The 26706-nt window shown below is 36.9% G+C and overlaps 2 protein-coding genes across 3 annotated transcripts in view; one reads left to right on the top strand and one right to left on the bottom strand.

Annotated features, from left to right (window-relative positions):
- GRID2 (glutamate ionotropic receptor delta type subunit 2) overlaps nucleotides 1–26706 on the top strand; it is a 1366547-nt gene that overhangs the window by 968417 nt on the left and 371424 nt on the right. The window lies entirely within an intron of this gene.
- LOC116754798 (chromobox protein homolog 1-like) lies at nucleotides 3882–4488 on the bottom strand. Its single transcript, XM_032633738.1, has one exon. It carries the CDS (start codon nucleotides 4431–4433, stop codon nucleotides 3882–3884), a length of 552 nt encoding a protein of 183 aa, XP_032489629.1. The 5' UTR covers nucleotides 4434–4488.

Here is a 26706-nt window from a genome sequence, read left to right as displayed (position 1 = left end):
TTTTTTCTGTGTTCTTGAAACTTTGGGTATGGGGTGGAAAGAAGGAGCCATACACCTGTCCAGGCACCCTCAGTTACACACTAATCAATTAAAGGAACCAGGTTATCTTATAAAAATGGAGTATTCTGTCATTTGGTAATTTTAAAATCCAACAACATGTTTTTTTGTTTGTTTTGCGGTACGCGGGCCTCTCACTGTTGTGGCCTCTCCCGTTGTGGAGCACAGGCTCCGGACACGCAGGCTCAGCGGCCATGGCTTACGGGCCCAGCCGCCCCGCGGCATGTGGGATCTTCCCGGACCGGGGCACGAACCCGCGTCCCCTGCATCGGCAGGCGGACTCTCAACCACTGCGCCACCAGGGAAGCCCCAACAACATGTTTTGTATTGTCATAATCATACTTATTTGAGGACAGGCAATAAAAATCTGACATAAAAATGCCAAGGGGAAAGTGACAACAACAGCAGCAGTAACAACAAAAACTTTGTGCCTACCCCCAACAAAGCAGAGACAAACTAGTTTCTGAATATTTCTGAAAGGTTATTCTCAAGCATTAAGCTTTTAAAAACAATACCTATGTTTTGTGTCTTCTTGGTCTATTACCTTTCTCATCAAAGCCGTTTTTTATTCTAAAATATTTCAAACATATACAATAATAGGATATAGCCCACATTCATGTATTTGCTACCAGGATTAAACAGATATTAATATTTGTGATATTTAGCTTGAATGAAAATAAAATTGCAGATACATGAAAGTTCACCTCTCCCTTTTCCTTCTCCGCATCTTTCGTGACAGAGGAAGTTGATGTGCATTATCTATGTGCAGTTTTTTGAACTTTTATTCCATTTGAATATACCAAAAATTAAACCATCATACTCTATATTTTAAGCATTCATAGCAATAATATTCTGTTTTTGTGGGGGGTTTTGCCCTCAACATTATATATTTGAGACTTATTCATGTTACTGTATGTAGCTTTATTTCATTCATTTACGCTGTCATATAACATTCCGTTGGATGAATAAACAACATAGGCCGCAGCCTTATGTTAATGTGATCCTACAGAAGAATAATTAGGTTGTTGCTCTTTTCTACTAAAGCAGGTAATGCTTCAGTGAACATCACAATATATGTCTCCTCAGGCGTATGTGTGGGATTTTCTCTAGAATAGAGACTTATAAGTGGAGCTGCTGGCAATTTATGGGCATATCCAGATTTACCAAGTGTTGCCAAATTGCTCTCCATAGTGTTTGTATCAACTAACACTTCCAACAGCAGCGGTCCCCGTGTTGCCTCATTCTAATCAACCCCTGGTATTGTTTTTAAAAAAAGATGATATGGGGCTTCCCTGGTGGTGCAGTGGTTGGGAGTCCGCCTGCCGATGCAGGGGACGCGGGTTCGTGCCCCAGTCCGGGAAGATCCCACATACCGCGGAGCGGCTGGGCCCGTGAGCCATGCCCGCAGAGCCTGCGCGTCCGGAGCCTGTGCTCCGCAACGCGAGAGGCCACAACAGTGAAAAGCCCGCGTACTGCAAAAAAAAAAAAAAAAAAAAAAAACAAAACATATGGTTGTAAAATGACATCTCGCTTGTTTTAATTTCCCTTTCCCTGAAATATCAATGAGAACTTTGAGCGTCATTCCATGTTTCATTAGCCATTAGGGTTGCTTTTCCATTTCCAAGCCTTTTCTGTTTACTTGTCTTTTCATTTTGATTTGCAGTAGTTTCTGTATTTCAATGTCAACTATTTTGAGTTAAATGACTTGTAACTCTCATAGGGTGAAGCTTTTCTAAAAGATGTGACATCCAAAAAGCTTTTAAGCAATTTAAACCTTCACTTATTTCCTGAAGGTGAGGAGACGAGTCATAACTTCAGTGAAGCTTCTCTAAAGTTCTGTTCACACTTTTATTTTCCCCAAAGTTGCCCTTATTAGAGCTCGGTTGCTGTTTCTTTTTCTCCCTGACCACACTCCCTATTTTTTCACTTTCACGTTTCTCTTACTTCCCCCTCTGTGTTTCCCACTCAAAACCAATTAGTGATGGGTGCTGTCTCCTCAACCCAAGCACATTTTTACCTTCTCTGCCTCCAGAAACATTTGGCCCCTTCTGATATTAATGAGTCTTTTTAATTACTTCCACCAGTCATTAATTAACTGGAGGCTCAAGGGCCCAGAGTGCTAGGTATAGACTGAGCAGGCAGGGAAAGGAACAAGCTGTGAATATTCATGTGAATGGTTTTCCCTGTCACATTCTAGTTGTAAATTTTCTCATCTTTATTCTGAATTTACAGTATCCAACTTTGTTTGTTATACCTCTGCTTGGGATTATTGCCCTCATCCCTCTACTTTTATAAATTCTGCCTTACAATACTGCTAACAGTAATATTAATAATAACCAGTGGGGTTTCAGTTTTAGCTGTCACATGTGTACATACTAGCCAAACACATTATATGCATTCCAATTCAAATATTGCACTTTTATGTGCAATATTTATTATATATATATATATTTAATAAATCTATAGTTTTATTAAGACAAAAACTGACAGTGTTGGTATGAAGTTTAACATTTAAAAACAAAAGTTTTCACAGAAACCTAACACATGCCTAAAAAGATTTTACAACGGAGTTCTAGATGCAGGTCTAAATGATGTCAAGAACTGTTGGATCTCATGATTCAAGACAGCATTTTGGGTTTTAGTTAATTCTTAGGATTAAAAAAATGTGTTTTGTTTTAAAGTGAACCACTGCCCCAGTATGAAAATTTAATCTCCTGAGACCAGGGCTTCAGAAATCATTCAACTCTTGAAGTGACTCAGTGAACTTGTGCTGTCAGTGACTGAACCCTGCCACCAATGGTTTCAAAGTTCAAAAAACAGAGGCTCCAAGAGTTTTCCACCCTAAGAGCACCGGCCCTTGTCTTTGCCTACTCTCCCATCTCCTATACCACCCTCTGCCCTTCCCCAAATACTTCAGAGCCAGTGGCTTGGATGGAGAAGCTGATATTTATAACTTCAAAATTGGAAAAGAAAGGGTCTTCTTGTTGATTTCAAGAATTAGCACCTCTAAGACAGAATGATCTGCCTGTGTATACACTCCAGTAAGACTTTTCCTCAACCAGTTTCCATCCCCCAAATGGCAGCTTTGGTAGCTTCTTAATTGGGAAGTTAAGAAGTTACCAAAGCTTAATGCTTTTTGGGAACAGCATTAAGCTCAGGCAGGCAACACCTTAGCTTCTAAGTTTCAGGCTTTCACAGCTTTTAAACAGTCTCTCACAGTCCTCATTTAGGTTGCCAATGACATTTTTTGAAAGGATGAAATATTCTGGACACAGAACCAAATCACCATTAGTTGTTCTTTCCTTTCTTTCACCATTTCCCCCCAACAGGCCCCAAATTTTAACAAAAATGATCCTAACCCATCTCCCTTCTTCCCCACCCCATCCCTCCCACCCCAAATAACACACCAGAAATAGCCAAAAACTACATACATGCTACGCTGTAAAAATGCAGGGTTAACACTATTGGGAAGAAGGCTGTGGGTTGTGGAGATGCTCTTTGAAGATCTGCAGTATCTTTTGCTCTCCCACATCCAATTCTGCAAGTTTTGTCCTTCATAGAAGGCCCTTTGCTTTTCTCAGCAAAGTTCAGAATGGGTTGCCTTGAAACACTGACCTTCCTTCCCCTCCACTGGGATGGGTGTGCAAACTATACAGCATGGAGCGGCTTTAAAGCACTTGGGCTGCTGTAGGGCACAGAAACTATACTGGCTCTTCAAAGGACATCTTCTCAAGCCCCCTCTACGGTGTCAAGACAAGTAGAACTCCTTTTTTCCCCACCTGAAACCCACAGTCAGATGTGACAGGGGCTGGTAGTCAGGAGAGTTAATTCTTGTCATCTTTTTTGTCATCCTCCTCCGAGGGGTAGGAATGCCACGTCAGCCTTTCCTCATAGAAGGATATGACAACCTGTGGGCACTTGACATTGGCTTGCTTGGCACGGACCAGGTCAGCCTCATCAGAGTTTTTCCATTTCATCAGGAACATGAGTTCTCCACTGGAGTCTGTAGCTCCAATAATCCGCTCCGGTTCCAAACCCCGGGCAAAGCCTCGTGGCTTTTCTGACTCTTCTTTCTTCTTTGGTTTGCTCTCCTCCCCCTTATTTTCCGAATCAGAATCAGCTTTGCGCTTGCCTCCCTCTGATTTATCTGTCTTGTGTGCTGTTTTCTGTGACTGCAGGAACTCAGCAATGAGGTCGGGGCAATCCAGGTTTTCTTCTGGCTCCCATGTGTTGTCCTCATCTGAGAACCCCTTCCACTTTAGGAGGTACTCCACTTTGCCCTTTACCACTCGACGGTCAAGAACTTTTTCCACCACATCTTCTTCTTCTTCTTCTAGCACCTCCTCCACTTTCTTCTTGTTTTGTTTTTTCCCCATAGTGCCCGCCAGCTTTCTGGTATAAAGGGTGACGCTGCTCAGAGCAGCGCCCACGAGCCCGAGAAATCGGTGCCGTGCTACTAGTGCGTCTTGTCGGGCCGGCCAGGGGAGTGGCGACCAGAAAAGCAACAAGCCGGTTGACCGCGGTTGAGCCCCTCACTGAAGCAGCGTACCGCAGGCTCCGGCCAACGGCCCTCCCCTCAGCCGAACAAAAGAGTTTATTATAATTTTATTGATAATTATCTTAATATTTTACAAAAGATAAGCTTTTCCATCTGTCACTATCTCATATATGTCCTAGAAAATATTTTCGTCTCTAGAAACAACATTGCTTTCCCCATGGAATTCACACTTCTCAATTTTTTATGTGCAAATTACTATTCTTTAAAAAATTTAATAATTTACCAAATTAATTAAACCCGTATCACACTAGGGTATAGATTAATATCCAGCTTTATCTTTCTAACTATTTACAAATTTATAAATGCGGAAAGTTATATATGTTACACATATTCATATACTGTAAATATGGCAAAATACAGTTGCTTACTTTGTTAAATATTTTCTCCATGTTAAGGAAATAGTATGTTAGGTATGTATCATTTGTTTACCATTACTTATTTCAAATGTAAAAACATGATTTGACTGAAACAATTTCCATCTGTGATGATTTTCAGGATCATATTAGTTTCATAATTGGTTATTATTATAAAAATTTGTCTTGATTTGGATATAGAATTTGCTAAAGTTTATCTTTGTACTACCTATCCAAAATATGTTGCTAAGCAAATTCAGGACAAAACCAATGTTACAGGGCTTCCCTGGTGGCGTAGTGGTTGAGAGTCTGCCTGCCGATGCAGGGGACGTGGGTTCGTGCCCCGGTCTGGTCTGGGAAGATCCCACATGCCGCGGAGCGGCTGGGAGCCATGGCCGCTGAGCCTGCACGTCCGGAGCCTGTGCTCCGCAACGGGAGAGGCCACAGCAGTGAGAGGCCTGCGTACCGCAAAAAACAAACAAACAAACAAACAAAAAAAAACCCCAATGTTACAGAGATTTCTTTTTAATGTACTAAAAGTAAGAATCTCTAAAAATCTCACTATGAAAATTTCCTACTTAAATCCTTTAATGATTACAGGTCACCTGCAAGTAATAATCAAGCTCCTTAACGTGACATACAATGCATTACATTATGTAACTTCCTCCTCCTCTTTCCTAATTTCTTACCATTCCCTTACTCACAGTATATTTAATGACATTTAATGAAATAAATGTGATGTAACTGCTTATACCAATGACGTAATTTCTTGCCTTGCTTTCCGATCTTACTCTTTCTTCTGTCTGGAATGACATTACTTCTTTTGTTTTCTGGTCTAACTGACATATATCTAAAAGATTCAGTTCATTTACCAATTGACAGCCCTGGGAAGCCTTCTCTGTCCAGTGCTTTTTAAACTGAGGTAGGTTTCGAGGGTGATTTTGTTCCCACTTATGCAAAATATATTTCTCTCTTAGTCTCCTCATTATTCTGGACACATATATATCTGTTTTCCTAATCAGACTGCAAGACCTTTGACTTTAGAGACTGAACTTAATTATTTTCATATGCCATGTACTTAGCATAATGCTCAGTGAGTGCCTGGTGCAATGAACTGAATCATTCTGTGCCTGCTTACATATGGTTGAGGTATAAAGTACGAATTACTTTTTTCTTTTCTTTAAAACAAGCCACATAAAATTTCAACTAAACAGAAATTTCATATGCTTTTAATAAAGGTCACAGCGTACTCAAATATAATCAAAAGCATGTATATTCTTTTAAAATATTCTGTAAAGGAGCTATTTTTTACTTTTCAAATGAGCAGTTCCTCCATTTAATTGGAGTGAATACAGTTGTTTTTATTTTTAACAGTAATATTAATTCTAAACTAGACATATGTATAAAATGTTTACTTTAGGCAGCAAATAGAAATTACTAGTGTAAGTAAATTCTCTTTCCCTGTATGTATTCCCTACTTCATGGAATATTATAAAAATTATAAGAATTGTGGTTTAAAACAATACTGAGATACTCTAAAAGTGTTAGTAATATAAACTGAAATTGTCACTGAAGAAAATTGCATCTTTCTATTGAAAACTTCCTTTGAAGCCCTGCTAATATGGTTAAAGATTATTCAGTAGCACATAAGATAGGGCAAATTGGTGTTTCTTCCCTGATAGAACTGCCTTGAATTCTTGCTGTTTCCCATCCTATAGTAGCCTATTATCTATAGATTTTGGAGAGGCTTATCTGAACCTGTTTCCTTTGATGATTATTAAAATGGCTTCAAATTAATACACTCTACATCTGCTGCATTGCAAATTCACTTTGAAAACCCAGCTAGCGGGACTTCCCTGGTGACGCAGTGGATAAGAATCTGCCTGCCAATGCAGGGGACACAGGTTGGAGCCCTGGTCCGGGAAGATCCCACATGCCGCAGAGCAACTAAGCCCATGTGCCACAACTACTAAGCCTGCGCTCTAGAAAGTTGCAAAATAAATCAGATGCAGGATTTGTTTGCTCTATACAAACATTAAAATGTGTATGTAAGACATGACTATATTATGCCATCTGTTATCTTTAGTATCTATTTTATGGCTTCTCTTAATATTTTGATAAATAAAGCATTTTCCCTGTTACATCTTGTGAAACGTAATTACCTTTTACTATTAGCCTGCTCCTAATCTAGAGAGCATTTTACAAGATAAAGCACTTTATGTATTCAGTGATGGATAGTATTGCCATCTTACACATGAGAAAACCAAAGCTTAGTAGTGACAAACAGGTCACTGAAACTGTATCTATTCTCAAAGACTAGATTATTTAAATATAATTGGATAACAGGTGAAGTTCAATTAATTAGCTAATAACTAATAACTTTAGCTACTAGTGAGTGATCAGTTTGAAAGAGCTAAACGTCTAATGACTTGATGTAAATCATTTTTTATTTAAAATGAAGATATGTATTTATTTAAACAATGTAAATGATATGAAAAAAATAGCTATATTTCAAGAGAATGGGGTAAACAACTTAGGTATTCCCTAGACTGTTCTTTGGTATAATATATGCCTATCTATTTTATATTAAAATAATGTAGAAGCTGGTGATATTCTTGGTTTCTGGACAAATTATAACATATTGAATATTAGAGATATGAAAATTTTAGAGATTTTTACCAGTTCATATACATATATGTATGTTTAAACCACTCTATAAAGTGGCATTTATCACAAGGCAACATGTGGCAAACACCAGAATCATTTGTTTTTTGAGAAGTATAGACCATATATATAACTACTTACAAATTAGAAATTTTCCAAAATTAAATCCCAAGGAATCCTTACGTAGACCTTACCAAAAGATATATCCTCCCAGAATATTTAAAATTTTCAATAGAAAATGTGAATTGTACAAATATTGAGAAAGCTTAATGCTCATATAATAACCTATAAAATATTTAATTCAGATGTAACCCTGACAGTCGTTATGATTAGTTGTTAAATATTTACCAGCACATCATTAGAGATAGCCAACCGGAAAACTAAAAACGAAATAGTTGAAAGTCTTTACATCTGAGGAGTGGGAATGTGGAGGCTGAAGGTGTTGTTGCTTTTTATAGCAAACCACTTTGCAATATTGCATTATTTTTTAACTATGTGCAGATACTAGTTTGAATCAAAATCTTTCCTTAAAAGAATTTATAGAACAAGTGATTCAAAAAGTTAAGGCTGTTCGTACCTTGTAATACTCACTTACTGTGTGATTTTTTAAAACCTGACCGTTTTAAAGTTTTTGCATCTTCTCTTGCTTTTAAGTTGCTGTTTCTCTAAAATATCTGATCATACTAGTTCTTCTTTAAGGGTGCTGTGCTACATTATGCCCTGTCCTCTGGTGTGTCTGTGGGGTTTCCTGACTGGTAGAGAGGTGAGAGAGCTACTGTTAAGCTGGGGTCACCTAATGTCCTGAAGGTGGAATAATTTGTTTTAAGAGCAGTGGCACTTATACCTAGGGCTCTCAGAGGGATTTATTTTTGGAGGAAAACCTGGCAGCAACATGGAGAAAGGGGTGGAAATGTTAACTGTGAATGTATAGATTTTCATTCAGTACTCCAGGTTTTAGTTCCATCACTAACTTATACCTTCTTTTGTCCTCAGCTTTTCCAAGGCCCAAGAGTCCCCTAAGGGTTCTCAGAGCAGATTATGGGTCTATATAATTTACCCTTCTTTATGTGTTAGTAATACTTTTAATAGAATCCCAGTAGGGAAAGGCGATAAACAGCCGTTTAAAATCTTGAACTAGAAATCTATAAGCCTTTTTTTTTAAAAAAAGTACTCTTTAATTCAGTTTGTTTTGAAGATAAAAGGAGGTACCCGTAAAGGAAAAAAATTACATAATTTAATTTCAACAATAAACAAGTTTAAAAGAGTCCAGAAAATTCAGTACATATTGCAGATTGCCAAATATTAAAAAGTATACCTCTTAGATTGCTTATTTTCAGAATTGTTTTCCATTGAAACAATTGTCAGCTATAGCCTCTTAGTTCTACTAGTAATGGTTTCTATGTATATAGTTTCTCACTTGAGATTTCATCCTGAAACTTAATATGACATGGTATAAAGTGCACTAGACCAGTAGCCATAAGACTGGGTACTAGTCCTGAACTTACCCAACAGTGGTGAGATTATGGGCACAATATTTCAGCTTTCAGAACCTCAAGTTCTTCCATCATGAAACAAGAATTTGGACTGGGTGAAATTTATATTCCCTTCAGGCTCTGGTATTCTGTGGTTTAAATAGAAATATTTTTTTTCTTCTAAGTACATTTTTGCAAAACTTTTAAATGCAATTATTTTTTGTCAGTAACTAGAATAAACTATTTTATCTGAATCTAATCACTCGTCTCTTCCTACACTTCTTTTATCTTGGTCCAAGCCACTGGCTATGTCTTCCTGCCTCCACAGCATTTTGAGAGAGCTTCGTTTTTTTTTTTTTTTTTTGATGTGGACCATTTTTAAAGTCTTTATTGAATTTGTTACAATATTGCTTCTGTTTTTTGGTTTTTTGGCTGCTAGGCATGTGAGGTCTTAGCTCCCTGACCAGGGATCGAACCACACCCCCTGCATAGGAAGGCGAAGACTTAACCATTGCACTGCCAGGGAAGTCCCCAGGAGAGAGCTTCTTGAACTGCAGATCAAATTATAAATCTTCTTCTACTTATGATGGGGTTGTGTCTTGATAAACCCATACTAAACTTAAAATATTGTAAGTTGAAATGCATTTGGTACAGGTAAACTACCTTACCTCATAGCTTAGCCTAGTCTACCTTAAAAGTGCTCAAAACACAATAGCATATAATTGGGCAAAACCGTCTTAACACAAAGCTTATTTTATAATAAAGTATTGAATATCTCATGTGATTTATTGAATACTGTACTGGAGGGGAAAAAAACAGAATTGTTGTATGGGTACAGAGTGGTTTTAAGTATATCGGTTGGGTTGTCTACCCTCCTGATTGTGTGGCTGCCTGGGAACTGTGGCTAGCTGCCGCTGCCCATATCACAAGAGTGTATCATACCACATTGCATATCGGTGGCCCGGGAAAAGATCACGATTCAAAGTATGCATTCTAATGAATGCCTGTTGCTTTCGCTCCATGGCAAAGTCAACAAATCCTAAGTCAAACCCTTGCAAGTTGGAATCATCTGTACGTCATTCCTCTACTGAGAAATCATCAGTGTTACATAGAATAAAGTCCAAGTTCTTACCAAGGCCTGTAAGTCCATGGTCTAGGCACTGCCTAATTTTCCAGCTTTATCTTAGCCAATTTGCACTTAGTTTGCTGAAACCATAGTGGTCACTTTTTCTTTCCTGAAACATGCCAAATTCTTTCCGGACTCTCCTGTTCTTCTTTCTGCCAAGACTGCTCTCTCTTTCCATTTTTCACAGGTCTAGCTCCTGCAGGACTCAAGGACTCAGCTTGAAAGCCTTTTTCTCATAAAATACTTCTTCTTTTCATTCCCTCTCCACTCCATTGTTTTCTTGACCATCATATTCTTCTCAGTTCCTAATGATTTATTTGTTTGGTCAGGGCAGAAAACAAGTGTCTCATGTTGAGCACTATATCCTTTATGCCTAGTGTCATGTCTGGAACACAACAAGTGCTTGATAAACATTTGATGAAGGAGGAATAAACACTAAAATGAATAATGTTATATAAAATGCATTATTGACATAAATTTTATTTTAGAAAAGTGAGGAGTGGTTAAACAGGGCAAAATCAGCCATGATGCAAAGAAATAAATAAAAACCAGTTACAAAGTGATGTTTCTTACTTAACTTGTCTATTTCTATAGTCAAACTACATTAAATCAAGCCTGTTTGTATTCAGATTTTCCAGACTGACCTTACTTGAAATTGGAAGCATTTTTAAAATAATTTATGCATCAAGAAAAGAGTACAGGGCTTCCCTGGTGGCGCAGTGGTTGAGAGTCCGCCTGCTGATGCAGGGGACATGGGTTCATGCCACGGTCCGGGAGGATCCCACATGCCGCGGAGCCATGGCCGCTGAGCCTGCGCGTCCAGAGCCTGTGCTCTGCAACGGGAGAGACCACAATGAGAGGCCCGCGTATCGCAAAAAAAAAAAAAAAAGAGTACAGTGCTCTAGTGATGCAAGGCCCCTGAGGGTAGAGTGTCAAGTAGAATATTCACGAAGCTTAAGTGCAAGAGACATCAGATTTTCTGTGGTATTTTAACACTGTATTTCTGTACAAGGGAGTTGTAAAATGAAGAATATGAAAGAAGATAAATATTTAGGATAATACAGAGGACCTATAAAGTGGGTTCTTGCCTCTCTAGTTTTGCAACTATTGACCTTACAAGAGTGTGTGTGCATATTCCCCTATGGGTCACATCAGAAGTTTCCTTATAATCATTATGAAAATCAGTGTTAAGGTTAGTAGAGATTTGGCTTACTCCTGTGTGGGTTAGCCTCTGATTTTCATTGGTGTGTGGCCATTGGAAATTGAGATGCATTTTCTTTATTTTGTATGAAAAGGAAAAGATGGGGCATAACATCTTAATAATTGTTTAAGTTTTTATAAGGTATTTGGAGTCCCTGTGGATGAAAGATAGCCTTTCTTTCCTCACCTTATCATCCATGTTCAATCATGTGCTTTATATGACACTCATTTTCTAAGGTGTTCAAAGAAGATATGCAATGAAAAGACTCTTGGAAAATATTTAAGGTGCAGTCATCTTTCAGAGTCCTTCGTCTTGAAAGCAGTCACTAAAACGGGTGACTGCTAAAAGTTTAATGGATAATAATATAATAAACTTTGCTATGTATACTTCACTACTGATGTATCTTTATCTTCTCATGTCATTGATTGCTTTATTCTAATTCTTCATCTAAAAGATAAATAAGTGTTGTTAGGTTTTTGAAATACAAATTATTAAACACACCAGGCTCTACCTTGTTGCAAAGCCTCTGCACAGGATCCTGTTCCCCCTTCCAACTTGTGACTATCTTATTCTCAGGTTTTAGGTCACCATACAACATGCAAAATATTGGAGTTACAGAATGAGTAAGCTGAGAAACTATTTCGACCTACAAGGTATCTTCATTTTGTGATATTCTTGAATATTTAACCTGTAAGATGTAATAATGGTCCAGCAACATCTTAGATTGATAACATCTAGTCTGGTTTACATTCTGTTTTAAATACTTGCACCAAGATTTCTTTCTTTCAGAGCAGTAGCTGTGACATTATCTGAAATTTAAAATGAGAACCTATCTACAGGGATAATTATAGGTAAAATAGACAGTGCTCCCTGTTGCAGTGGAGAAGCCTTACACTTGTTCACAGTATATTTCAGATGTGGGAGATTACAGGAAGGTCATATCCTCCTCACAGCTGTTATATGAATGATGACCAACATTCAGAGGAATCATGTTAATTGCCAGCACTGTCACAAATGGCGTATTTATAAACCGTATCTTTATGGCCAAAGATTCCATAAAATTAAGACTTCAGGAGGGTAAACATGACTGGAACAGATAAATCATAATTCATGGCCTAAATCTGGGCAATCATATTATGTTAGACAAAAAATTCCCAGTTACCTTGAATTTAAAATTAGTATGGTTTCAATCTTGAGACTGTGATTTGCTTATTTACAGCAAAAATATTTTTACAGTTCAATAATGAAAATCAAAGAGAAAATTATATCAGCACCTGAATTCACACCACTATTGAAATTACTATTACATTTTTAGGAATGTGTCATGGTCAAATGTTTATGTGTAGAAATGAAAGGAAGCAGTACTGGAGTGTTTCCAGAAGCTTTGATTTTTTCGGTGCCTCTTCAGCACAGTACTCTAAAGCAGCATCCCCACCTTTCTCTTTCGTAATTTCCTCTTTCATTCCTCTTATCGGATCTCTCTCTACTTTTATTCTTGTTATTCTCTCCACCCTAATCACAGCCCAAAGGTGATAGATGAGTGTGGGAAGAAAGCAATTCAAGACGGGGAAATGGTTGTTTCATTTTTGTCTCATTAAACAGGGCTTTCTCATCAAATCCTGTTCTGTAATTTAATGGTCACAAAAATTGGTTATTTTTAGAGTAAAATACCTCTCCTGGCTCATTTGAAAGTTGTGGTAGCTGATGTTGTGGTGTTAACTGAAACCTGGAAATAATCACACTTTCCAAAGTGAATCTCATCTCAACAAATTTTTAGCCTAATATCAATGTCAGAGAGATTTGAATAGACTGGGATACGCCTCTGGTAAATGTTAGAATGTTATAAACCTGTCAAGCCTCTTTACTATTCTGTTTAAGAATTCAGAAATAGGCGTCACTAAGTTTTGATGAGCAGCCTCTCTGCAGTGAGCTTACTGAGCTGATCCCATGGGTCTGCTTGCCTTCCTACTTGCCTACCCTGGTGCTTGTCAGGGGTTCAGTCACTGGTTATTGGTAACCAGCGGCCGTCTTTTCCTCCCATCACCACTGCACTGTCTGAGCTGTGTGTGGAGTGGAACTGACCTTGAAGGCCTTCACTAGCTTCCACACAGTAGCTTTCTGCCACCTTTCACACCACCTGCATCCATCTTGGTTTATGGCCTCAGAGTAGAATCCGACTTTCACACTGCACTGTGAAGCTAGATTTATTTATATTGTCTCAGTGTAGGTCTCAAGTTTTCTTAAAATTAATCATTTTTATAGTACTTAAATATTTGAAGCATTTAGACATGTTTACTCATTTTTCTTGGTAACCTATAATAAGCCATCAAGTTTAACTTTGAAAGTCCTCTTCCCTTTATATTTATTTTATAAGTACATTGAAACATAATTTTATTACACTTAAATTTTTTTTCATGTTACTATTTGTGTGGATGAAATATAGTTCTTGCCAAACATACTATAGTATCAGATACTTTAAGCTTTGTTAGATGTACAGAAAAAGCAAAGAGGTTTTACACCCTATACGTGGTGGTTAGAAAAATTATTCCTTTTATAGTCAGTTTTCATCATAGTGCTTAGCGTTCACCTTGAGCACTATACTAAGGTAATAATGATAATAGTTTATAACAGATTAGATAATAGATTATAACAAGTATTTCTATTGATCTCATTGTATGCCAGGTACACATACAAGCACTTTCAGCATATTTACTAATTTATTACTAATTTATAACTGTGTAAGGTAGGTACTACTTATTATTCTTATTTTACATATGAGGAAACTGAAGTACAATAGATTTTGTGACTGCCCAAGGTCACCAAGTTAGTAAAAGGAGCTGGATTCTGTCCCAGGCAGTCTAGCTCCAGAGCCTGCCACTTAAACATCACCCTCTGCTGCTTCTCTGTTTAAAAATAAAGCTGACCTCTGCTTTAGATAGTATTAAAAATTTATGATCCGAAGGCATTTTCTAGTTTCTGTGTTTCTAAAATGTGGGTCAGCCACAGTCTTGGGGAGCAAAGTTCTTGGAGATTTAACATGCCATGATAATCTGAGTCTTTTTATAGTTGTGAAATGTTTAAATCCATAGACCAGAAAATTGCATGCTTAGTTTGATTAAAATTTCTCTGAAAGCAGGAAGACTTGCTAAGATAGCATCTTCAAGGATTAGTATTTTGGTTTGTAGTTATGCATGAAATTTTCAGTTCATGTATCTACTATATTGCTTGTTTTATTCAAGTAAAACTACTCTAAAGTTATTTGCTATAATACAGTGTTAAAATATGCTGACAAGAAAATAACTATCAGTTTTACAGACATGTAATTAAGAATACTATCTGGTTAAATCTATACCCTAAATGTTAAATAAAATAGATAACGACATGTGTCTGAACCAGGGCTGAAAGTGAAACATATCTACTTGTAAAGATGAGCTACTTAAATTTGGATTCAAATTCGTAAGTCATGATTACATATTAGAAGAGCAAGAAGTGCAAATAAAATGAATAATTTACAGTTAGTGTCAACTTGGTTAATGAAAATGTCTGAAGCAAAGTGTTTAAATCTTAACCAATGCTTCTGGTCTCATGGCGTTCACCTATGCTTTGGAAAATGGATAAACATCATCTCCTAGAAAAGTCTTCCCAGATTATTCTGTTGAAGATGAGGCCTCTGACCGTGCTGGCCGTACCTCTGGAGTTTCTGGGACATTGTCTCTCATGGATTGCTCCCACCTAGGCACTGGGGCAGCCCTTATTGTACTGAGCCTCTGCTCACCATCAGCTGTGTATTTACCAGTCTGGATACAGAAGAGCAAGTAAACATCTAGGGGAAAAAAATTCAAGAAAATAGGAAAAGTTGCTTGGTTTTACAAAGCAGTATATTTAATTTTTTGTTGTTTGCATGTAGTCACAAAAACATTGTAAAGAACCAACTGTACACGGAAAGCTTCACAGAATGAAAAATAATGGGCATTCGTTGTACTCAGGCAGGGGCATGCCTTCTTGACTGAGTGAATGATTGTTTGTTTGTTTATTATTAGCTTGCATGCTCTGCTCTTGCTGCTGAAACTGTCTCTAAAGGCAAATTCCATTAACACTTTCACTTGAGAGATGCAGTCAGTATGGCAGGAAAGGAAAACTGTCCTAACACAATGAGAATATTAATGCTTCTTCTACGCATAGGTACATTTTCACACATGCACTTCATCATCATGTGAAAATTATAGAAGGATGTTACAACTTATATGTATATGTGCACATATATCATAATTTTCACATGAAAATGAAATACGTCCTATCTCCAACACAGTACCTTTGAAAGGTACATTATTATAGTTTGCTATTTACCCCATTACCTGTAGCTTTCTATAAAATATAAGCCGATTTTCAACTGAATAACCTTAAGAAGGAATAGAAAACTGCATTTTTTTTCTTTTTCCATCAGTGCTAATGTTTGGAGGAAATAAATGACTACTCCTTTTGCTATATTTCTTAATATTTGATATATTTCTTTTTTCCTTTCCATTCATGAAAATTATGTGGATAATATTCTCAAAGAGAGCACGCTGGAAAAAATATATCCTAGAACGTACCTCCTTCTATCCCCACAGAATGCAGCACAGTTTTGCACATACCAGAAAAAGAGAATGTTGGAGACTGAAGAGTCATGAAAGATCCTCTAATCGTACTCCTTCATATTACACAGAAGAAAATTGAGACTCATATGTACCATATGTCTTTGCCAAGGCTTACTGAATGTGAAATCACAGATTAGAAAGAGCACCCAACTCTCCATGTTCCAAACTCTCCATGTTCCAAACAGAGTTATTTCAAATACAGTACTTTGCTTTAAAACATGAAAAAAAATAAAAAGTCTAATGCAACAACAATAAAAATGTCTCCTCTATGGCTTAAACACAGATAAGTAGATTAATGCTATACCTTAAGTATAATGGAATAAATAAGTGTAAGAAAGTAATATGAGTAGGAGAGGAAGTATTTAAATCCTTTACACTTCTTTTTTTTCTTTTTTTAAAAGGCAAGTGAAAGGGTGATCTTCATAATCTGATGTGTGTGGACTTGAGGAAGACCAGGTATTAACGGAATGTTACACATACATAGAGCTCAGTACATTTTACATCTTGTTCAGAGCGAAATAGACCTATTTCCTTTATAGGAAAATCCAGGGGATTTTTGGAAATAACCTAAAGACCGGCAAATATAGAATACTGAGACATCAGCAGAAATTTAAGATTTCCAGGAGAAGTCTGTCATTGTCCTGTAAAAACACCCAATAGCCTGCAAGATAAAGGACAAACTTCTTAGCACTGTCTCTGCAGCCTCCTTAATTGTTCCCACCAATACTGTCCACCCACTTATCTCCTCGTTCACCTCAAGAGAATCCATGCTTTAGCAGTTCTGAAAAACTGTCAGTTCCTAGAAGCTACCATTACACATGATGTTTCTTCCAATGGTATTTCTCAGCAATGTCCTTCCAAGACATTGTCATGTATTATTAGGGAAGATACAGGAAAGAATATTAAGAACTGGTAACATCAAAGAGTGCAAAGGCAGTAAAGTGCAGTCAGGAGATGAGAAGCAGATTTGGAATGAATCTTCATGAATCATTTTACAGAGTACTCAGCAGAGAGTTTGAGTGGTAGATAATATAAGGCAGGGATGGATTAGAAAATGGCCTGGGAATAAATATTGTTTGAGTATCTACTAGGTAACTTGTATCAATATATACTAGTTACATTCACATACCCTATATTTTAATTTTCTTTTTTTTAATCTGCCAATAGTTTCAAAAATGCAACTCAATTACTTATAGTACAAGTTTTAAAACGTTGTTGTTTTCATCAATACAATTCACTTGATGTTAGAATCATTTCTTTATTTATTTTTTATACTGCAGGTTATTAGTTATTTTATACGTATTAGTGTATATATGTCAGTCCCAATCTCCCAATTCATCCCACCACCATCACCCCCCCTGCTTTAATTTTCATAATATCTATATTTTTGAAGACCAGGAAGCTAAGTGTAAGTTCTTATGCCTAGTAACCAGCAGAAACAGAAATCCAAGTCCAGTCCTTATTGAAATAGTTGTAACCATAATAATTTATTAATATTTATCACCTTTTTAAAATGTAAAAATGCAGTTATGTTTATACATAGAAGCTCTTCACTCCTCACTGGCGCAGGTATTTAGTTGGGACAGAGTTTTATAAGAAATCCAGCTCTCTACTCAGTAGGGCCTCCCAGAGTGACAGCACACAGACTCTTGTTCCAAAATCCCAGCAACTGAACCACAGCTTTGCAGGTTCTATAATTGAAACTTGTCATTAAACAAAGTGGATCAACCTTTTGAGACTGATTAAGGCTATTGACATTCATGAAAGGCTGATACATACAATTCTGAATTGTTCATTTACAATTAGAAATACAACTATCAGGCCAACTGGAAATTTGATGTCCATTATTAAGTGCATTTTATCCTTGTAGGCAAGTCTACAAAGTATAGTCAGAAATACGTTTCATGACAGTGGAGTCAAGTTAATGATAATAGGGAAAGCAACTGTAATGCTTTGGGCATCAGGCTAAGCTCTTTCTTTAGATTATTTCATTTAATCTCACAATGATATTATGGGAATAACATTTTTGTAGATGAGGAATGAGTAATTAAGAGAGTTTAAGTGACTTCCCTAAGTTTACATAGCTGGTAAGGATCAGAACCAGAATGTAAACCTAAATCTATCTAACTTTAGAGCAAAGGTCTTAATCACAACCTGGCGCTGCCTCCCAAATACGATATAAGTCACTTGAGGGCAGGATTCTTAAAAACGTTAACAGCTCCCAGTGGAGGAATGTCTGCCTTGTGTCCCACAATTTAAATTCATCCTCTATGCCATGCCCTAATTATCACATCAATCCTGTGATATACTCTGTTTTTTTTTTAAGATATCTTTATTGGAGTATAATTACTTTACAATGGTGTGTTAGTTTCTGCTGTATAACAAAGTGAATCAGCTATACGTACACATATATCCCCATATCCCCTCCTTCTTGCATCTCCCTTCCACCCTCCTTGTCCCACCACTCTAGGTGGTCACAAAGCACTGAGTTGATCTCCCTGTGCTATGTAGCAGCTTCCCACTAGCTATCTGTTTTACATTTGGTAGTGTATATATGTCAATGCTACTCTCTCACTTCATCCCAGCTTACCCTTCCCCCTCTCCGTGTCCTCAAGTCCATTCTCTACATCTGCATCTCTATTCCTGTCCTACCCCTAGGTTCATCAGAACCTTTTTCTTTTTCTTTAGATTCCATATATATGTGTTAGCATATGGAATTTGTTTTTCTCTTTCTGACTTACTTCACTCTGTATGATAGATTCTAGGTCCATCCACCTCACTACAAATAACTCAATTTTGTTTCTTTTTATGGCTGAGTAATACTCCACTGTATATATGTACCACATCTTCTTTAAACATTCATCTGTTCATGGACACTTAGGTGGCTTCCATGTCCTGGCTATTGTAAACAGAGCTGCAGTGAACATTGTGGTACATATTGCTCCAGCTCTGTTCTTCTTTCTCAAGATTGCTTTGGCTATTTGGGGTCTTTTGCGTTTCCATACAGATTGTGAAATTCTTTGTTCTGTGAAAAATGCCAGTGGTAGTTTGATAGGGATTGCATTGATTCTGTAGATTGCTTTGGGTAGTATGGTCATTTTCACAATGTTGATTCTTCCAATCCAAGAACATGCTATATCTCTTCATCTGTTTATATCACTTTAATTTCTTTCATCAGTGTAATATAGTTTTCTGCATACAGGTCTTTTGTCTCCTTAGGTAGATTTATTCCTAGATATTTTATTCTTTTTGTTGCAGTGGTAAATGGGTGCGTTTCCTTAATATCTCTTTCAGATTTTTCATCATTAGTGTATAGGAATGCAAGAGATTTCTGTGCGTTAATATTGTATCCTGCTACTTTACCAAATTCATTGATTAGCTCTAGTAGTTTTCTGGTAGCATCTTTAGGATTCGCTATGTATAGTATCATGTCATCTGCAAACAGTGACAGTTTTACTTCTTCTTTTCTGATTTGGATTCCTTTTATTTCTTTTCCTTCTCTGATTGCTGTGGCTAAAACTTCCAAAACTGTGTTGAATAATAGTGGTGAGAGTGGGCAACCTTGTCTTGTTCCTGATCTTAGTGGAAATGCTTTCAGTTTTTAACCATTGAGGACGATGTTGGCTGTGGGTTTGTCATATATGGCCTTTATTATGTTGAGGTAAGTTCCCTTTATGCCTACTTTCTGGAGGGTTTTTATCATAAATGGGTGCTGAGTTTTGTCAAAAGCTTTTTCTGCATCTACTGAGATGATCATATGGTTTTTCTCCTTCAGTTTGTTAATATGGTTTATCACATTGATTGATTTACGTATATTGAAGAATCCTTGCATTCCTGGGATAAACCCCACTTGGTCATGGTGTATGATCCTTGTAATGTGCTGTTGGATTCTGTTTGCTAGTATTTTGTTGAGGATTTTTGCATCTATGTTCATCAGTGATATTGGCCTGTAGTTTTCTTTTTTTGTGACATCTTTGTCTGGTTTTGGTATCAGGGTGATGGTGACCTCAGAGAATGAGATTGGGAGTATTCTTCCCTCTGCTATATTTTGGCAGAATTTGAGAAGGATAGGTGTTAGCTCTTCTCTAAATGTTTGATAGAATTCACCTGTGAAACCATCTGGTCCTGGGCTTTTGTTTGTTGGAAGATTTTTAATCACAGTTTCAATTTCAGTACTTATGATTGGTCTGTTTATATTTTCTATTTCCTCCTGGTTCAGTCCTGGAAGGTTATGCTTTTCTAAGAATTTGTCCATTTCTTCTAGGTTGTCCATTTTATTGGCATACAGTTGCTTGTAGTAATCTCCTTTGTATTTCTACAGTGTCAGTTGTTACTTCTCCTTTTTCATTTCTAATTCTGTTGATTTGAGTCTTCTCCCTTTTTTCTTGCTGAATCTGGCTAATCATTTATCAGTTTTGTTTATCTTCTCAAAGAACCAGCTTTTAGTTTTATTGATCTTTGCTATCATTTCCTTCATTTCTTTTTCATTTATTTCTGATCTGATCTTTATGATTTCTTTCCTTCTGCTAACTTTGGCATTTCCTTGTTCTTCTTTCTCTAATTGCTTTAGGTGTAAGGTTAGGTTGTTTATTTGAGATGTTTCTTGTTTCTTGAGGAAGGATTGTATTGCTATATACTTCTCTCTTAGAACTGCTTTTACTGCATCCCATAGGTTTTGGGTCGTCGTATTTTCATTGTCATTTGTTTCTAGGTATTTTTTGATTTCCTCTTTGATTTCTTCAGTGATCTCTTGGTTATTTAGTAGTGTATTGTTTAGGCTCCATGCGTTTGTATTTTTTACAATTTTTTCCTGTAACTGATATCTAGCCTCATAGCGTTGTGATCGGAAAAGATACTTGATATGATTTCAATTTTCTTAAATTTACAAAGGCTTGATTTGTGACCCAAGATATGATCTATTCTGGAGAATGTTCCATGAGCACTTGAGAAGAAAGTGTATTCTGCTGTTTTGGGATGGAATGTCCTATAAATATCAATTAAGTCCATCTTCTTTATGTATAATTTAAAGCTTGTGTTTCCTTACTTATTTTCATTTTGGATGATCTGTCCATTGGTGAAAGTGGGGTGTTAATGTCCCTTCCTATGATTGTGTTACTGTTGATTTCCCCTTTTATGGCTGTTAGCATTTGCCTTATGTACTGAGGTGCTCCTATTTTGGGTGCATAAATATTTACAATTGTTATATCTTCTTCTTGGATCGATCCCTTGATCATTATGTAGTGTCCTTCTTTGTCTCTTCTAATAGTCTTTATTTTAAAGTCTATTTTGTCTGAAATGAGACTTGCTACTCCAGCTTTCTTTTGATTTACATTTGCATGGAATATCTTTTTCGATCTCCTCATTTTCAGTTTGTAGGTGTCCCTAGGTCTGAAGTGAGTCTCTTGTAGACAACATTTATACGGGGTTTGTTGTATCCATTCAGCCAGTCTATGTCTTTTGGTTGGAGCTTTTAATCCATTTATATTTAAGGTAATTATTGACTTGTATACTCCTAGTGATCCATTTTCTTGTTTTCGGTTTGTTATTATAGGTCTTTTCCTTCTCTTGTGTTTCCTGCATAGAGAAGTTCCTTTAGCATTTGTTTTAAAGCTGGTTTGTTGGTGCTGAATTCTCTTAGCTTTTGCTTGTCTGTAAAGGTTTTAATTTCTCTGTCGAATCTGAATGAGTTCCTTGCTGGGTAGAGTAATATTGGTTGTAGGTTTTTCTCTTTCGTCCCTTCAAATATGTCCTGCCACTTGCTTCTGGCTTGCAGAGTTCCTGCTGAAAGATCAGCTGCTAATCTTATGGGGATTCCCTTGTATGTTATTTGTTGCTTTTCCCTTGCTACTTTTAATATTTTCTATTTGTATTTAAGTTTTGATAGTTTGATTAATATGTGTCTTGGCGTGTTTCTCCTTGGATTTATCCTGTATGGGACTCTGTGCTTCCTGGACTTGTTTGACTATTTCCTTTGCCGTAATAGGGAAGTCTTCAACTGTAATCTCTTCAAATATTTTCTCAGTCCCTTTCTTTTTCTCCTCTTCTTCTGAGATCCCTATAATTCAAATGTTGATGTTTTTAATGTTATCCTAGAAGTCTCTGAGACTGTCCTCAATTCTTTTCATTCTTTTTTCTCTTCCTCAGCAGTGAATTCTACCATTTTGTCTTCCAGGTCACTTAACCGTTCTTCTGCCTCAGTTATTCTGTTATTGATTTCTTCTAGAGAAATTTTAATTTCATTTGTTGTGTTGTTCATCATTGTTTGTTTGCTCTTTAGTTCTTCTAGGTCCTTGTTAAACATTTCTTATATTTTCTCCATTCTATTTCCAAGATTTTGAATCATCTTTGCTATCATTATCCTGAATTCTTTTTCAGATAGACTGCCTATTTCCCCTTCATTTGTTTGGTCTGGTGGGTTTTTACCTTGATCTTTCATCTGCTGTGTATTTCTCTGTCTTCTCATTTTGCTTAACTTACTGTTTTTGGGGTCTCCTTTTCACAGGCTGCAGGTTTCTAGTTCCTGTTGTTTTTGATGTCTGCCCCCACTGAGTAAAGTTGGTTCAGTGGCTTGTGCAGGCTTCCTGATGGAGGGGACTCATGCCTATGTTCTGGTGGATGAGGTTGCATCTTGTCTTTCCGTTGGGCATCCCATGTCCGGTGGTGTTTTGTGGTGTCTGTGACCTTACTATCATTTTAGGCAGCCTCTCTGCTAATGGGTGGGGTTGTGTTCCTGTCTTGCTAGTTGTTTGGCATAGGGTGTCCAGCACTGTAGCTTGCTGGTGGTTGAGTGGAGCTGGGGCTTAGCGTTGAGATGGAGATCTCTGGGAGAGCTTTTGCTGTTTGATATTACCTGGAGCTGGGAGGTCTTTGGTGGACCAATGTCCTGAACTCGGCTCTCCCACCTCAGAGGCTGAGGCCTGACACCCAGCCAGAGCACCAAGACCCTGTGAGCAACTCAGCCAGGTATGTGGGTATGGAGGAGGATCGTTTTTGTTCTTATCGTTGTTGTTAATTAAAATAGTTTTAATCCAGACAGTGTACAATGAAGATATTTGGATTAAAACTTCACTAGCCTCTCTAATCCCAGGCTTACCTCCCTGGGACTCTATCACCATCAATGTGTCAAAAGTTGAGTATGCGTAGCAAAGATATAGTGTGGTTAACTGAAGCAGACAGGAAGGACATAAATAAAGCAGAATTGCCAAGAACTTCATGTTGAAATCATGGAAACATGATAGTGTCTGGGTGAGGTTCAAAGAAAAGTGCAACAGAAATGGTGTCATGATAGGAGGTATTTCAGGGAGCTAGGTGAGCCAGAAGACAAGACTCATACATTCTTGTTATGAAACTGGCTTAGTGGTAAGTCATAATATTTATTGGGGACTTGCACTATGCATCCATAAGAACATTTAGCAGAAACTAGGTGTTTGGATCAATTCTAAACTTAATAGGGGGATCTGTCACAAGATGTAACTCCTACCGACAGAGAGGAACTTATTAAAGAAGAAGAAACACCAAGAACGCTAGATAATATTATCATTTAATCCTACAGTATGAGCAAGCCAGAAAAAGAAGTGGTACACAGAGGTGGAAACTGCTAGATGGTAAAAATCCATATTTTACATAGCTTGCAGAAAGAATGATTAGGATTAGGAGTCCGTATATTAAGAAATCAGTGCAGATACCCAGGGAGCTGCCCATGAATGTGAGAACATATAAAATGATGGAAGCAGTGGTATATAAGCAAGAATGATTACAGAAGACTTATAAGACACCTAAGAAAATTTCCAGTGAGTTTAAAGCAAATATGGAATTGAGAAAAATTCCAAAGGATACAAAAAGTAATCTTTATAATTCTATTCAAATAAAGAAGGATAATAAAAAGAGGAAGGTCTGCTGCTTGAGGCTGAGGGTGACATATTAACAGATTAGCTGCTCCATTTAACTTTTCTCTTTAGACAGGAAAGAGTATAACTTCCATTGTAGAAAGAAAATGTTTCACATATATAAGAGAATGCACCTATCTACTCTGATTACATCCTATGTTATTGTGAAGACTTGAAATTAACATTGCTGAATTATTACCAGTTTATTACTGTTATTGAATAAACACTTATGTATGCCAAGCAGTCAATAAAGTATTTACAATTATTTACTCAGTTACTCCTTTAAAGCAACTCTACAAAGTTGATGATCTTTTCCACAATTATAATGAATAGAAGAAAGACATTAAATATAAGGGGTTATCTTCAGATGCAAGGTATACCTGTCCAGTGATACCATTTGATTTTTTTTTTGAACATTTGAATTTTATTTTATTTATTTTTTATACAGCAGGTTCTCATTAGTTATCCATTTTATATATATTAGTGTATATATGGCAATCCCAATCTCCCAGTTCATCCCACCACACATCTGTGTCTCTATTTCTGCCCTGCAAACAGGTTCATCTGTACCATTTTTCTAGGTTCCACATATATATGTTAATATATGATATTTGTTTTTCTCTTTCTAACTTACTTCACTCTGTACGATAGTCTCTAGATCCATCTACATTTCTACAAATTACCCAATTTAATTCCTTTCTTATGGCTGAGTAATATTCCATTGTATATATGCACCACATCTTCTTTATCCATTCATCTGTTGATGGGCACTTAGGTTGCTTCCATGTCCTAGCTGATGTAACTAGTGCTTCAGTGAACATTGTGAACATGAGCTCTTTTTGAATTATGGTTTTCTCAGGGAATATGCCCAGTAGTGGGATTGCTGGGTTGTAAGGTAGTTCTATTTTTAATTTTTTAAGGAACCTCCATACTGTTCTCCAAGGTGGCTGTATCAATTTACATTCCCACCAACAGCGCAAGAGGGTTCCCTTTTCTCCACACCCTCTCCAGCATTTGTTGTTTGTAGATTTTCTGATGATGCCCATTCTGACTGGTGTGAGGTGATACCTCATTGTAGTTTTGATTTGCATTTCTCTAATAATTAGTGCTGTTGAGCAGCTTTTCATGTGCTTCTTGGCCATCTGTATGTCTTCTTTGGAGAAATGTCTAGTTAGGTCTTCTGCCCATTTTTTGATTGGGTTGTTTGTTTTTTTTAATATTGAGCTGCCTGAGCTGTTTATATATTTTGGAGATTAATCCTTTGTCCATTGATTCGTTTGCAAATATTTTCTCCCATTCTGAGAGTTGTCTTTTCATCTTGTTTGTAGTTTCCTTTGCTTTGCAAAAGCTTTTAAGTTTCATTAGGTCCCATTTGTTTATTTTTGTTTTTATTTGCATTACTCTAATAGGTGGATCAGAAAAGATCTTGCTGTGATTTATGTCAAAGAATGTTCTTCCTATGTTTTCCTCTAAGAGTTTTATAGTGTCCAATCTTCCATTTAGGTCTCTAATCCATTTTGAGTTTATTTTTGTGTATGGTGTTGGGGAGTGTTCTAATTTCATTCTTTTACATGTAGCTGTCCAGTTTTGCCAGCACCACTTATTGAAGAGACTGTCTTTTCTCCATTGTATATCCTTGCCTCCTTTGTCATAGATTAGTTGACCATAGGGGCGTGGGTTTATCTCTGGGCTTTCTATCCTGTTCTGTTGATCTGTATTTCTGTTTTTGTGCCAGTACCATATTGTTTTGATTACTGTAGCCTTGTAGTATAGTCTGAAGTCAGGGAGTCTGAAGTCAGGGAGTCTGATTCCCCCAGCTCTGTTTTTTTCCCTCAAGGTTGCTTTGGCTATTCGGGGTCTTTTGCGTCTCCATACAACTTTTAAGAGTTTTTGTTCTAGTTCTGTAAAAAATGCCATTGGTAATTTGATAGGGATTGCATTGAATCTGTAGATTGCTTTGGGTAGTATAGTCATTTTCACAATATTGATTCTACAGTCGGTTTGTATCATCTTTAATTTTTTTCATCAGTGTCTTATAGTTTTCTGCATACAGGTCTTTTGTCTCCTTAGGTAGGTTTATTCCGAGGTATTTCATTCTTTTTGTTGCAGTGGTAAATGGGAGTGTTTCCTTAATTTCTCTTTCTGATTTTTCAACATTAGTGTATACGAATGCAACAGATTTCTGTGCATTAATTTTGTATCCTGCAACTCTACCAGATTCATTGATTAGCTCTAGTAGTTTTCTGGTGGCATCTTTAGGATTCTCTATGTATGGTATCATGTCATCTGCAAACAGTGACATCTTTACTTCTTCTTTTCCAATTTGTATTCCTTTCATTTCTTTTTCTTCTCTGATTGCCATGGCTAGGACTTCCAGAACAATGTTGAATAATAGTGGCAAGAGTGAACATCATTGTTCTGTTCCTGATCTTAGAGGAAATGCTTTCAGTTTTTCACCATTGAGAATGTTTGCTGTGGGTTTGTCATATATGGCCTTTTTTATGTTGAGTTAGGTTCCCTCTATGCCCACTTTCTGGAGAGTTTTTATCATAAATTGTTGTTGAATTTTGTCAAAAGCTTTTTCTGCATCTCTTGAGATGATCATATGGTTTTTATTCTTCAATTTATTAATATGGACACCATTTGATTTTAAATGAGGTTATTTGATATAACTTGTTCTTGCTGAACTCATATTGCCCTAGGGATCTCTAATTAGTGTTATTAATTTTCAGTAATCAAGTGAAAAGTCTTA

Source organism: Phocoena sinus, chromosome 5, assembly GCF_008692025.1.
Source record: "Phocoena sinus isolate mPhoSin1 chromosome 5, mPhoSin1.pri, whole genome shotgun sequence".
Taxonomy (NCBI): Eukaryota; Metazoa; Chordata; class Mammalia; order Artiodactyla; family Phocoenidae; genus Phocoena; species Phocoena sinus.
This window is presented reverse-complemented; position numbering and strand designations above follow the sequence as displayed.

Excerpts from the sequence above, each read along its gene's own strand:
- LOC116754798 (XM_032633738.1), bottom strand. The coding sequence starts at position 4,433 with ATGGGGAAAAAACAAAACAAGAAGAAAGTGGAGGAGGTGCTAGAAGAA.